Source organism: Camelus bactrianus, chromosome 6, assembly GCF_048773025.1.
Source record: "Camelus bactrianus isolate YW-2024 breed Bactrian camel chromosome 6, ASM4877302v1, whole genome shotgun sequence".
Taxonomy (NCBI): domain Eukaryota; kingdom Metazoa; phylum Chordata; class Mammalia; order Artiodactyla; family Camelidae; genus Camelus; species Camelus bactrianus.
In genome coordinates this window covers 68,086,709-68,101,759 of record NC_133544.1, presented here as the reverse complement: position 1 = coordinate 68,101,759, position 15,051 = coordinate 68,086,709, and the positions used below count along the sequence as shown (strand labels likewise).

Genomic DNA, 15,051 nt, shown 5'->3' with positions numbered 1-15,051 from the left:
ATACTTCTTTACCTTAAATCTCATCTTACACCTGTCCTTCCAAATCCCCAAGTTGTCCATATCCATCCATGTACTTGATTAATTTTCTTTTCTTTTTAATCTATCCTAGCTTTGTGTCATCTATAAACTTGATAATATTTGCATTTTCATTCTCCTCCACATCATTAATGGGTATGCTGGATAGACTAGTCCTCCTCCCTGGGGCACTCTGCTACATATACTGCTGGATGTCCTCAGTTGTAACTCAGTTGATAATAATTCATTGCTTTCTTCTTATCCTAGATTTCTTTATTCACTATGCTATGCTGTTACACGGGTAATGCCTCTATCATCTCTGCTTTCTGGATGCTCCTATGTCAATCACTCTTTTCTAAGATAGAGATTAAAATCATTATGTTTCTTTACCTTCTTTGCCATAGCTTTTTTTTTTTTTAAGTTACTTTATCTAGGAAAACTTTGTCCTTAGTAGAAATTTCTAAGAAATTTCCATTGAACATCAGTGAGTCTTTAAAAATATGTCAAATAAGAAAATATTTTGGAAGTGCTTCCTTTACCTTCTCCATGAAAAATGATCTCTAATTATTTGGATTTTAGGTAAAAAGAATAATTATTTGCCCCATAGCTGAGAGGATGACTTCAGTATATATTTTCTAGTATGCTTTTTTTTCCCTCCTGAAATGTAGATTTTTATTCTCAGTATTTTTAGTGAATTATTCTCCTTTATGGTGATTTTCTAGGTGAAACCTAGTTAATCTGTACTTTTCAGAACATGTGGCAGGGTCACATGTTTATTTTTTAAAGTTATATTTTTTTCCTTCATTTTCAGGAAAAAGAAAAAGTAGAGGGAATATCAGTCGGTGCTATACTCTCTGATTATCAGCGTGTTCGAGTCGAAAATGTGTAAGAGAACATCAATTTGTTCTATATTTTAAAAATATATGTATTTTAAGAATGTGAATAAATAAAAAATTAATAATTGTATCCAAATAATAAGTAGATATGGTATTCTACATGCCCCATGAAATTAAATGTATTTCCCTAAGTAATTAAAGTAGCACTTTTACTTTTTTCCTATCCTTATATCCTTATATAAGAAAATTTAGTTACCTCAAGGAAAAATTATTTATAATAAAAAATTGAAACAAAGATTTTAAAAGTCAAAGTATTATTTTCAATTTTTCCTTATTTGAATCAATACACCCTTTTAATCTCTTTTAACTCATCATCATTTTTGATAAAAATCAGGAGCAAATGGAAGAATACAGTCATATTTTAAATTTAAAAAGGCATATTAAGAAACCTCCTCCTCTTTGGTTCTTAAAATTCAATTATTGGCTAAAAATATTCATACAACTGAAATATTCCTATAAAAAGCCATTCAACTTTCAAGAAATGTTTAGACTGTTGCTACTCCATTCTCCCTTACCTCCCAAGCAATGGTAGCACTAATAAAATATTGATGTATCTGCAAGTAACAAAACAGTCAATTCCTTTGATCTATTCAAAAAGCATCAGGTCAAATGATAATAATGATTATTTAATGTTGGCTTACCAAAACACCACCTGAATGAATTTAATTTTTATTTTTAATTTATTTGGATAAATAACATACTGTATAGAGACTTTACATGTAATTATATTAGCAAAAAAGAAAATAAGGTCCCCATTATTAATCTTAAGCACAACTTGACCTAGAAATAAATGATTTTGCCATTCAAAAGGATAAATGGAAATAAGATAAGGGCTGTATTTATATAATATTCATTTATATTAACTATCTCACTGACACAGAAACATTCGTATTGACTGTTTCATTAAAAACTTGCATATTAATGGACTTGAAAAGTTATTTTATTTTGTTTGTTTATATATTTTCTCTCTAACTCTACAGTGAATTTATGGCAGTTAAACATACAGAATTTTAAAAGTAAATGAAAGTAAAGCAAGGCAAAGCATAACTAAAGGGAAGGAAATATTATGATCTAATATTTAGGGAACCAGCAGAAACTCTGCAGAATGGAGAGAGGAGGTGGGTGTGGGGGAGGGGGCGAACATGTATATTTTGAAAAAGTTTTTCTTACATTCTGTCTGCCTACATTTGAGAACAAACAGCTCATCTGCAGATGGAGATAGATTACATATCCCTTCATATCCCTTAAGCCATATGTTAAAAATATTATTTTCATCAAGTTGTAAGTCATATCTTCTGCAAATTATTTTGCTTAAAAATCTATGTTTTTGAATAATTTCAAACCTACATAGTTTAATGGGTAGCTAAACTATAGGTAGGGCTGACATCTATTTATGAAAGTTTTACAGAACCAAATGAAAATGTGCTCCTGATTAGGAACGGCTTTTTATCTATGTGGAAGAAGCATCCACAGCATACTCATAGACAGAGGCAAGCTGTTTCTCATGCAGTCTGAGGTACACTTCAGCACATAATTTAAGATGCCCAGATTATGTACCATAGAGCATATCTGCACTACTTTTATCCTTGAAGATTTAAAGCAGTGTTGCTAGAAGTCCATTGGTCTACAAACTCAGTTTTGAATTAACTGATCTTCAGTTTGTAGTTTGTGTTGCGCCATTATATTTTCAAGATATAAAACTTTTGATAGATGTCACAGGCTCAAATACAACAGTGGTTTACAGAGGAGGCTTATTTTAGCCATGATATTTTGAATTGTTAAAGAATTTAAATAGGTAAAGAAGTGTGACTTAAGTCTACAAATGGTCAAAAGATCTTGGATACCAAAGCAGCAGCAAAGAACTTGCCGTATGACCAGGAAAGAATAAAAAATTTTTCCCCCCCCCAAAAAAAAAAAAAACTTAGCTAAAAAAGGTAGAGAGACAAGTTTGTTTAGTAGGTATTAAACATTGGTGATGGGACAGCAAAAATTGTAATGCTTGTGTTACGTGGGTAGTTACAGTTTTATTATTTTTGTATTTGTTAATTTCCTCAACATTGCTTTCTATGCTCGGGACATTTTACAAAGAAAAAAGATAAAACAGTCTCTATGTTAATGAAGATTTTGATTTCTTTGAAAGGCAGGGTATATGTGGATGAAAAAAAGAATGATATTTCTAAGACCATTTGTGAGTAAATGACCAAACATGTGGTACATTTAGTAAATATTGGGATTTCTTGAGAGAAAGAGAGTTCAGTGTGGACTGGAGTAGTCAAGCAGAAAACCTTCCTGACATTAGGGATGATGAGGTTTAGAGCTAAATATATATATATATATGTATTTTTTTTAATTAAAGTATAGTCAGTTTGCAATGTTGTGTCAATTTCTGGTGTACAGCATAATGTTTCAGTCATACATATACAACATACTCGTTTTCATATTTTTTTCATTATACATTACTACAAGATATTGATATAGTTTCCTGTGCTGTGCAGTAGAAACTTGTTGTTTGCCTATTTTATATATAGTAGATAGTATCTGCAAATATCTTTTATGTGAACTCTGATCTCAGCCGCTTACTGTGTGACTTGACTCTGACTACCATTTATTGAATACCTATTTTATCCAGGCATTTAACTACATTCTTTACCTATGTTATTTTTAATTGATCAATCAATTAATCTACATTACTTTAAATCAATCAGTTATGGTCCTCCCTGAGAAAGTGACATTTAAAAGTGAGGGCAGGAAGCAAGTGAAGAAGGCAGGGAATGTGGCTGGTATGCTAGGCAGGAGCCAGCAGGCTGGAGTGGTGGGTTGGAGTGAGGAGAGAGTAGAAGGAGATGAGGTAGGAGAGCCAACCAGGGCAGGATCCCTGTAGAGCTATTTTACCAGGAGTAATGGGGAGGGTTCAGAGAACAGGAATCCCATCACCTGTTTTATGTTTTAAAAGGATCACACTGGCTACTGTACTGAAAACTGATTTTAAAAGGGCAAGAATGGAAACAGGGAAAGAAGTTAGGAAAGATAGTGGTGACTCACACCAGCAGGTTAGCAGTGGTACTTGTGAGGACTGATCATAATTATCTGCATTGTGGTAGATTTGGATGTGGAATGTGAAGAAAAGGGGGATAAAGGATGATTTTACTTTCTAATCTTTTAATCTTCTCAAGAACTTTGAAAAGAAATATTTTTGTCCCTATGTATGAACTAGGAAATTAAAGACCTAGAGCGTAGTTCTGATTTGCCAAAGTCATGCAGCTATTGAGTGTAGAAGGATGTTTCAAATCCAGGTTTGTCTGGGCTCCAAAATTGGCCATCTTTCTACAGCATCATGGTGTAGAATGTGTAGCACAATGCCTGCAGTGCATTAGGTGCTCAATATATTGTACTTTTCATTATTATTATTTTCTTTTCAGAGTCAAATTCTTTTTTTTTTTTTTGCTGTCATAATTATGTTTATTCTTAGTTGTTTTTGCTTATTTGTATTAAAATGTCTTTATCTCACATCTTTTCCTCTTTTTTAACTGAAGTATAGTTGATTTACAATATGGTATTAGTTTCAGGTGTCCAGCAAAGTGATTCAGCTATATATTGTTTCATATTATTTTCCATTATAGGTTATTTGAAGACACTGAATATAGTTCCCTATGCTATACAGTAAATCCTTGTTCCTTATCTATTTTATGATAATAGTTTATCTGTTAATCCCATACTCCTAACTTACCTCTCCCCATCTCAGGGTCAAATTCTTTAAAAAAATTTCAAAGTTAGTAGTTAAGAATAATTAATGTAACCATAGGTATTATAAATTTAATCAATATATGGTTATTTTATTAAGATAAATTCATTTGCCTGTTTTGCATATGCTGCACAATTTTGATACCCAGGGAAGTTCTAAAAACAAGAATAATCATCTATTAGCATTTGGAAGCTTTTTTTGCATAGATTTCTAAACTTAGAGTCGTACTAAAATTAATATTTTTAATCTGCCTAGAAATTTCATTTTTATCTGTTTATGCATAGCCCATGGAAATTAAATATGTTTATGTTGTATATATAAACTTCATTATGCAAAACATGTTTTTTGAAGCATTTTATATGCTAAAATCCTTGAGAGAAGCAGTATGTTTAAAATCAAAGTAATTGCTATGGATCCAAGTACAGAACATTAAAATATCATTTTTTTTTTAATAGGTGTAAAAGGCTTAATCTCCAGACTTTAGCTTACCTTTGGCAGAGAAACCAGGAAGATTTGCTCCGAGAGATGATATCATCTAATATTCAAGCAATCATCATCAAAGTAGCAGCTCTGGGTATGTAGCCAGACTTTTAAGGGAGCCGTCTGTTACCACACAGCTAATCTGAGTTCACTAATAAGCAATTTCAACAAAAAAAGAAGAATGGGTTAGAGTATAAAATTGTGGAGTCACAAGTTGAAGAAACTGAGTAAGGGGAAATTTTAAAATGGGCATTTGACCATTTACCAAAGTGATAAGTAGTGAGCTTCTTCATTTTTTTTTTTTTTTAATATATAACTACCTCTAAAACTGGTATTATATTATGGTCCTTCAATTTGAGTTCCTTTTCTGAGTTATGAAACTTAGGTTCATAGAAAACAGAAATATAGTTTGGGTTTTTTTAAGCTTTTAAAACCTCTATTTTAAGCTTTTTAAAACACGTGATATTTTCCTTGTATTTTTTAATGTATTTTGAATAAAGCAAAAATGGAATGATTGGCTTTGTGGTATCAGAAATGAGCAGGGTAGTGGGTTTTGTTGAGGATGGCAAGAAAATCATATTTGAAGAAATATCATTTGATCAGTTAGCATAGAGATAACAGGCAAGTGGTAATCTGATTCAAATATGGATATTACATTCGAACACGTTTAATTTGTTGTGTTGAATTTTTTCGAGAAACTGTGGGGTTTGAGCCCAATTCATTTATTTCATGAACCTATTACAGTAAATGCCCGGGAGCCTCGGGGTTCTCAAAGCCTAATTCATGTACCTCATTTGAGAGTGTTTGCCTTGCTGATCTCTGAAATAACAAGGTCTCATGCTGTGGAAGGTTTTACAGATAAACTCACTTTGCAAACAGCATTAAAAGGAAGATTCCGTATTTCTTCTTGGTAAACACCAAGCTTATTCTCTTCTTGTGGAAGTCGAGGTGGTGTCTTTAGTGGAAAGCCTGATTTAGAGAACATGCAGTTGATCTCCTTAGCTGTTAAAAAGAAAAAGATTGAGGTGGTGGTGTGTTCTCATTTTTGAGAAAGGTTGCTCAGCAGTTCCTAAGATTGAATTTGTCACTATAGATATATTTGTCATATGAGTTTCTATATGAATGTATAGAGCAATGCTAATATCTCCTGAGTCAATACTTGCCCTCCTGAAGGTAACAGCTCTTCTGACACTTAATACTGTAGATTCTTTTACCTGTTTTTGAGTTTTATATCATTGTGTCATACAATGTGTGCTCTGTTGTGTCTGGCTTCTTTGGCTCAACATTATGCTTGTAAGATTCATCCACCTTATTAAATAAAGCAATAGTTTGTTCATTTCTCATTATAGTATAGTTCCAGTGTAGGAATAAACCACAATTTAATTGTTATTTATCAATGATGGCATGTAGGTAGTTTCTAGTTTGGAATCATTATAAATAGTACTGTTATGAACTATAGTGTCATCTTGTACATTTTCTGCCCCAGACCTAGAACATCCATTTCTTCAAGAAGCCTTGGTTTCTTTTGATGGAAATGATATATGTGTATGTGTGTATGTATATATATAAAACCTCATAAGTTCATGGTATTTTGAAATTACATTCAGGACTATTTAAGGACTATAATAATTCTGCCTCCCATCTGTGAAAAATCTTTCTGTCTTCCACAGTGAAAAATGTTTCTTGATTCTCAAGGTCATAGATGTTATTGATTAGAAAATCCCATAATTACTGGGAACAAAAAGACCAAGTAGCAGATCTGTAATCCATTCTTTCTAGTAACTGGGATAAGTCCCCTGGGAAAAAAGAAGGAAGAACCCATATAATCTCCTTATAAATATTAATTATAGGCTTCATGGCAAAAATAAACAAACAAAACAAAAATCACTAATGATACTTAATAGTAGGGAGGAGTCCTTATCTTCGAACTGCCATTAGCAGGATGTTTCTGGTTGCTATGATGGATTTTGGTAAAGAAACCTGGAATCTTTGGGTTTGAGAACATGGTTCCCTGGAACTTGTCATGTAAGGTATGTAACTATCTGAATATGAAATTGAAATGTTTTATGACTGAGGCAGCTGTTTTCTGTGTAAGTGATGTAAACTACATGTATTGCTTAGAGACCTTACATGTTAACCTGGTTCACAGCATGTTCAATGTTGACCAGAAAAAATCTGGAGGTCTATACCAATAGTCCTGGCTCTGTCCCTGCTTCACCTGGCCATTTGATTGCTTGTATACTTGAAATTATTAGTAAAGCCTGATGCTAGGTGAGACCTATGCTTTGTATGAATTTGATTTGACAGTCCAGTCTTTTGTTATTACAAATTGGCCTAGTCAGTGGGATTTTGTTTTTCAAACCCACAGATACATAAGACACCTTTTGGCAAGAAAAAAGAGGATAGAAAATAATGGCAGAAGACTTAACTATTATTAGCAGCCCTGGTAAAACAGAAAAGTTTAAAAACAACAACAAAAAGAAATGGTAGTTGAATAAAAAGCTTGAGACCATATTTACCCATCACTGGAAAATCTTCTACTTCTTGAAAGATACATTTGCTTGAAAAGTAACTAAATTGATCAGTAGGAATACCGTACAGATATTTGAAGACCAAAGTCAGGTGACTACTCAATGCTAAGAGTATTCTGTTTACGTGTTAGGGCTTATAGAAAATACTAGAAGCCTGAATAGTAATTATTGACAGGGATTGTTAGAATTAACAGTCAGGAGGCCATATCATTCTTCTAGACATTGTTGAATGTGAAGGATTATTTAGGTTGAGCAAATGGATGGTGTAACAGTCTATTCTGTATGCTTCTGAATGGTGTGACAACTAACCTGCTATAGTGCATTATTTGGGATTTGGCAATTTACTCTGAGAGGACTAAGTGTCTCACTCCTTCCCTGAATCACAAATGGAATACTCCTTCCAATGCAATATGGAAATGGTTCAACTTACAGTCAACCCTAGACTGGCTTTATTATGACCAGAGGGAGACATATAATTTGATGTCATTGGCGCAAATGATGATGTTACAGGAATAGGTCATGAAAACCTTGCTCTTGGGAAGCCAAGAGACTATTCAGTGGGGAGTGACAAATCTGCTGGCTCAGTTACCATGCATAGGGCTGCATAGTGAGAAAACTTACAAGCTATCCAAAAGAAAGGCGGCAAGAAAAGAGAGAAATGAAAAGATAAAGAGAGCAAATAACTGGCTCAACCAGGTGGAATAGTTTAGATGACTTCTGAAAATTGGGATGACAAAATAGGAAATTGGTAGAATCTCCACTAAGGATTTAATAAAGCACTATTAAGTTTCAGGAGATGGGAGAAACATTTTGGCACCACCTTTTAACTTGCTTCCACTAATTCATTCTATCTATTTCAACCTGGAGGAATTCACCCAATTATGAAGATCATGATTTACTATGGAAATAAACCAGGGGGGGGGGCTGAATTTATTCTCTCAGTTAAGCCATAGATCTGAAAAATACTGAGAAATCAGATTTGTTTGCCCAAATCCCCAACAGGGAATCTTACGCCATGTATATGGATGGGGTGGAATACAGATCTTCTTAGGATTGTTAGATACTGGGCTCAGTATCCTAGGTAATCCCTATGAAAGGTAGGAATTGTACACTGAAAGTCTCAGAGAGTGAAATTTGTGGTATATAAGGATGCTGTAGAAGAGAAAACCAAATTAGACTAATGTTAAGATTTGGGAAATATAACTGTTGACCTTCTTTTATGGTCATTTCACCTTTACCTGAATGCATAGTTAGTCTGGTTATTATGTGTGAACAGTGTATGTTGCTTTTATCTTGTTGGATTATGATGGCTAATTCAAATATTATAGTGGCATTATAGCAAATGTGTATTGGGTTCCAGTCCCTGAGAATGGAACATCATACATGAATGGACTCTGAAATTGAAATTGTAAAGTAGGTGTTGGTCAGGGCTATAATGGCATACTAGTCCCTCAGACCCTTCTCCTCAGCTAGCTGCCTGGAGGTAATTTCTACACTGCAGCGCAGTGGAAAAGAACCCAAAGAGAGCTCAGGTAGTTTCACTGAATTTAGGAGACAGAGCTCAGAATTCAGAGAGGCTAAGGGCTGAGATTTTGTAAGACAATACCAGACAGAAGGGATCTTCCTGGAGAGAAAGCTCTGTGGACCTACAGAAAGATCCCCTCCGGTCCTTGGCTGAGTATGAACCTGTGAACGTGTGAAAAGGAACTGCCTCTGGTTGAAGAAGGAATCGTCAAAAGCAGTTCATATAAGGGGAATATCCATCTTGCCACCAGTGGAAAGACCTCATCATGTATATGATACCAGGTAGAATCCTCAAACATATATCACCTTAGTAGTAATGAGCGTTAGATTAAAAGCTGCTATGAATCTGATCTAGCAAAATTTAAAAGCAAGCCTCAAAAGAATCAAACTGATTTCAAATAAATTAACCCATACCAGAACAAAATCCAAAACGATTTAAAGGAATACAATAAAATCCAACACATAATAATATAAAATTCATAATGCCTTACGTCTAAGTTACCAGGCATGCAAAGAAGCAAGAAAATTTGATTAATCCCAAGAAAATGAATCAAAGTAGACCCAGATTTGTAATTAGCAGGCAAGGAAGTTGAAACAGCTCTTATAATATGATCATTATGCCCAAGAAACTAGAAGAAAACATGATTATGATAAGGAAAGAAAGAAGAAATATGAAAAGGCCCAAACAGAACTTCAAAAATACTTTATCTGAAAGGAACAATACACAGCAATTAGACATTGCAGAAAAGACGAGTGAATTTGAAGACAAATAGTAACTGTCAAAAATGAAGCACAGAGGAAAAAAAGGGACTGAAAATAATTATCATGGAATCAGTCAGCTATGGGACCATAACAAGCAGACTAACCTAGGTGCAGAGTCCCAGGAAAGGGGATGGGGAGAACAGTTGAAGAAATAATGGGCAAAAGATTTTTCTAATTTGATGAAAACTATCAATGTACAGATCCAAAATTTCAATGAACCCCAAGCAGAAGAATCATGAGGAAAATCACAAGGCACATTATAATCAAATTTCTGAAAACCAGGGGCAAAGAGAAAATCTTAAAAGTGGCCAATGTGAAAAATTAATTCTACACAGAAAGCAAAGATAAAAGAATCAACAGCCTTTGCTTCAGAGGCTGTCCAAAATGGAATTTGATGAATTTGTCTTTAAAGTACTGAAAATCAGTGAAAGTCCCCAAGAATTTTATACCCAGTAGAAGTAAATTTCAAAATGAAGATCATACAAAGACATTTTCAGCTGTACAAAAGTTGAGGGATTCATCACTTGCAGATCTGCATTTCAAGTAATATTAAAGGACACCTTTTGGACAGAAGGAAATTAATGAAATTTGAAGGGGATAAAGAGCAATGAAATAATAGAGTAGATAAACTTTAGATCTATTCTAACTTTTTGAATCCCTTTAAGAGATAAACTAGGTTATTTAAAGCAAAAAGAGACAGTGAGTTGTGGGGTTTATATGGGAAGTAAATATATAATTATAGTATCGCAAATAGCATAAAAGGGAAAGTACAATGAAATGAAAGTTGCTCAATGTGTAAGATTCTTAAATTTTACATGATGATATAATACTATTTGTTGGTAGACTGATAACTTATAGATGTAAAATGTAAACCATAAAAAACTACTAAAAAATAAAACAGGTGTGTAGGTAATAGGCCAATAGTGGAGAGTAAATTGAATATTGTAAAATAATCCAAAAGAAGGCAAGAAAGGGAAAAAACAAACAGAACAGATGAGACAAATAGAAAATAAAAAGTAAGTTGGTAGATTTAAACCTAATCATTCCAATGATTACATTAAATGTAAATTATCTTAACACCTCCAATTAAAAAGGAGGGGTTTGCAGATGGAATTCAAATAACAAAAATGAAGGCCCAACTATATGCTGTCTATAAGAAACTTGCCTTAATTATAAAGACAGATATTGTAAAAGTGAAAGGATGGAAAAAGATATCCCATGGTAACACGAACTCAAAGAAAGCTGAGATGGTTATATTACTGTCAGACAAAGTAGTCTTTAGAACAAAGAATATTATTGGGAATGAAGAAGGACATTTCCTAATGATAAAGGGGTCAATTTATCAAGAGAGCATAGCACAACATGAAACTGACATAAGGAGAAATGGATAAATCTATAATTATACATGGAGCTTTCAACATTTTTTTTCAGTAATAGATAAACCAAGTAGACAGAAAATTATTAAGGATATAGAATGTTTGAACAACACTACCAAACAATTTAATCTTCTTGCGTCTTACAAAACACTTTATCCATTAACAGCAAACTGCACATTCAAGTGCACATGGACCACTTATCAAGATAAGCCATATTGTATATAATAAAAGAAATCTCAGAATATGTAATCATACTGAGATCAGGCAAAGTGTGTTTTTTGACTATACAAAAATTAACAGATACATCTGGAAATTTTCCTGCATTTTGACATTAACCAATATACTTTTATTTTATTTTTTATTTTTAATATATTTTTATTGAAATATTGTCAGTTTACAATGTTGTGTCAGTTTCTGGTGTACAGCACAATATTTAAGTCATACATAATGTACATACGTACATTAGTTTTCATATTCTTTTTAACCATAAGTTACTGCAAGATACTGAATTTTGTTCCCTGTGCTGTGCAGTATAAACTTGTTGTTTATCTATTTTATATATAGTAGTTAGTATCTGCAAATCTCGAATTCCCAACCAGTATACTTCGAAATAACCCACCAGTCAAAGAAGAAGGTATTTGAATTGAATGAAACTAAGACTGTAACACTTCACAACTATGGGATACAAGTAAAGCTCCATATTATAGAATTCAATTTATATGACATTTTAAAAATAAAGTAATATACAGACACACGGTAAATAACTGGTTGCCAGATGCTGGGAGTTGGGGGAAGGATTGACTGCAAAGCAGGAAAAGAATAGCCTGCAACTTCTCTCATGAACTTTTGAGTGGTAGAAATGTTCTGTATCATTCTGATAGTGGTTATATGTCTGTATGTATTCACTGAAACTTAAAATTGGTGAATTTTATTGTAAAACTAATTTTAAAAATGCAAATAAGCATGGCAGTGAATAAAATTTCCAAGACAAGTAGTAGCATGTTAGCTGGCCAATGGATTATATTGGACCTTTACCAGAAGCCCCAAGAGACTACAAACGAGGATTAACTAGGATGGTGCCTATTCTATGCTAAGCTTTATTTAACTTGTTAAGGAAGCAACACTGGGAAGTACAGTTAAAGGCTGGAGCAGCCAATTCCCCATCCTTTTGTCCCTTCAGTATTTTCTGACCATTGTGTAAAGTTCACTGCTATAAATACACAGAAATGGACAAGAAAAATCTCATGGACCTACTACATTTGTTAACATGCTTAGAGCAGAGAGTCATTGAAAATTGGGATGGGGAATTGATGCACTAGTTAATTAAGATGGCAGGTAAGAAAAAAAGATGTAATGGTTAGCTTAATTAAATTATTTTGTGCTAATATTGGCTATGAAAGGAAGTAATGCCAAGACACTACTAGAAAGGCTTCTAGGACCAGGAGGTTGGAATGAGTTGATGTGGGAACGATGCAAATACACAACTATGTATTTTTCCTATTTCACAAAATTTTTCTTTTGTTTTGCCTGATCTGTTGGTCCCAGGCCTGAGTTTAAAGTTACATGTACCAAAAGAAAGTGGTATCAGTGCACAAAACACAATAGCAGTACCACTACATTTGACAGTGAATTTTCTTAAACTCCTAGGGATATGTTATAGCTTCACCCATGCAGATAAATTAAGGCCTACTGTAAACACAGGGCCATGTGTCCTGTGATTCTTTATTTGTCAAATCCTGGAATATCAGCCTGGGAGTGAGTCCAAGAAGTGTTAACAAGGCTGCTGTTTTTACTGCCCTCGTGGGTTTATAGTACGTCTGCTGAGCCAGAAAGGCCAATCATAGGGGAAAGGGGATGGGTCAAAAGAGGTAATAAATGGAAATGGAGGGAATCAGAGGAGATGGAAAAGTACTTATAAGTAGATTACAGTTCTATGGAGGGGTGTGATCATGTGTCCGTGCCAGAGCCTCTGGGTTAGAGAATAATACTCTTAGGCATCATTCTCAAATCTGATGTTGACCACTTAACTGATGGTGAGAGAAAACTCTGGACCTCTTTTCTGCAGAGAAGGGAAGTTGCTGATATATGAGCTCTATCTGAAAATTTTACCTGGATGAGTTGAAGCAACAAAATGACAGAGTACCTACCAACTGATGATCCAGTGTGGGAGCAGTTTACTACACTTACCACTCAGTTATTGGTTTATTGTCTGTAGTTACTGTTCTGATCATTTTCCTGATGACTTGGCTATTAGTAATGAATTATGTAGGTGAAGGATTCTGAACAGTAGGGCTTTTTCACTCTTTGTGGCATAAAGCAAAACAATATGTTACTAAGACATCTACCTAGGTATAATGGAAAGCAGATTTTTACCGCCTGTCATAGCTTGATCAGTCAGTCCTTCAGTATAGAATATGTGAATATAATGGACTTCATTGAAAGAAATTGGAACACCATCCTTGAGAGAGATGGATTTAGTAGATATAATGAACTGATACTACTGATGACTCTTCTCTGGAGTTATGCACAGTGCACTTATGAAAAACCTATGACACTCAGGCAGATCTGTATTTATTATGATATACCAACTGATAATCTCAAGGGACTTACTTTTGTATGCAAACCATTTTCCTAAATTGCACAGATGTCACTAATGTACCATGGTAGTAACACATACTGTGGCTTGAGTCCTATTGTCTCTGCTATGCCAGTATTCTATAGGGCATTTTAGTCCTTGTCTTGGGGTACTACATCATACCAAAATACGTAATGTTCCTGAAAGCTCATCATGATGAAAAGGACTTGCTAGTCCAAATATAGACACTAGAGGGAGATCTTTTCCAGGAGACTGGCTACATCTAGAAATGGCTCTGGAGGGATAACAAAGCTTTAAATGGCTACCCTAATAGAATATATACTTTCTTGGAACATCGTTATCAGTCAACAGTGTAGGAGGAAGGCCTGAATACTTACCCAGGAAAGGCTATTTAATATTCTAATCATTGTGGAAGTTCCTGTTTTTAGAGATCAATGACCAGGAGTGTCAGAAACCAAGCTAAGGTTGTCAATTTATGGGAATACTACCATTGCCTAGATTATGGTAGGACATTACTGGACAGTGTGACCTTTATATTTGTTTTCTAATGGCCCAGGTACCACAGATATATAGGGGATTAATCTTTCCATGGTACATTGGTTGAGATTGAACAGATATAGGAATAACAACTGTGTTGACCTGAAGAGAGCATGTTGCATAGTGACATCTGGAAGCCAATGAGTGTTAAAACCTATACTATGATATCTGGGATATAATTAAATCTTCAGATGAGATGGAATCCACAACCTGACTGAGCAGTGATCGCTGGTCACTACCCCAGTCACTGTGAATGTGAATGTAGGTGAGAAAAGCTGTTTTTGTTGAGAAGAAATGGAGAATGGTGCTGTAATTCTAATTGACCCTTTATGCCAGCCTGGGCCAGGGCATAACCAATGTGACAAGGAGGGACCTGGAAAGCTGTTCTGATGGTGCTGGACCTTTCCCTGATTTGCTGTGCTGTTCATTTCTATTTAAATTATTAGCAAAGATTGATACTGAATAAAGTCTCGGATATGTTTGAATCTGATTTGACAATCCAGTCTTTTGATTTAACTCAGTTTCTCATTTATTTTGTATGACATTACGTACATAAGATTGTAAAGAAAATATGCTTATGTTTCTGCACAAT

General features: G+C 34.2%; 1 protein-coding gene across 3 annotated transcripts in view; it reads left to right on the top strand.

Annotated features, from left to right (window-relative positions):
• Nucleotides 1-15,051, top strand: part of DPH6 (diphthamine biosynthesis 6) — a 174,218-nt gene that overhangs the window by 83,177 nt on the left and 75,990 nt on the right. For all 3 annotated transcript variants that reach the window (XM_074365877.1, XM_074365878.1, XM_074365876.1), the window contains exons 4-5: nt 827-900; nt 5,109-5,227. In XM_074365877.1, the coding sequence (XP_074221978.1) occupies nt 827-900; nt 5,109-5,227 (193 nt within the window). The remainder of the gene's footprint in view (nt 1-826; nt 901-5,108; nt 5,228-15,051) is intronic.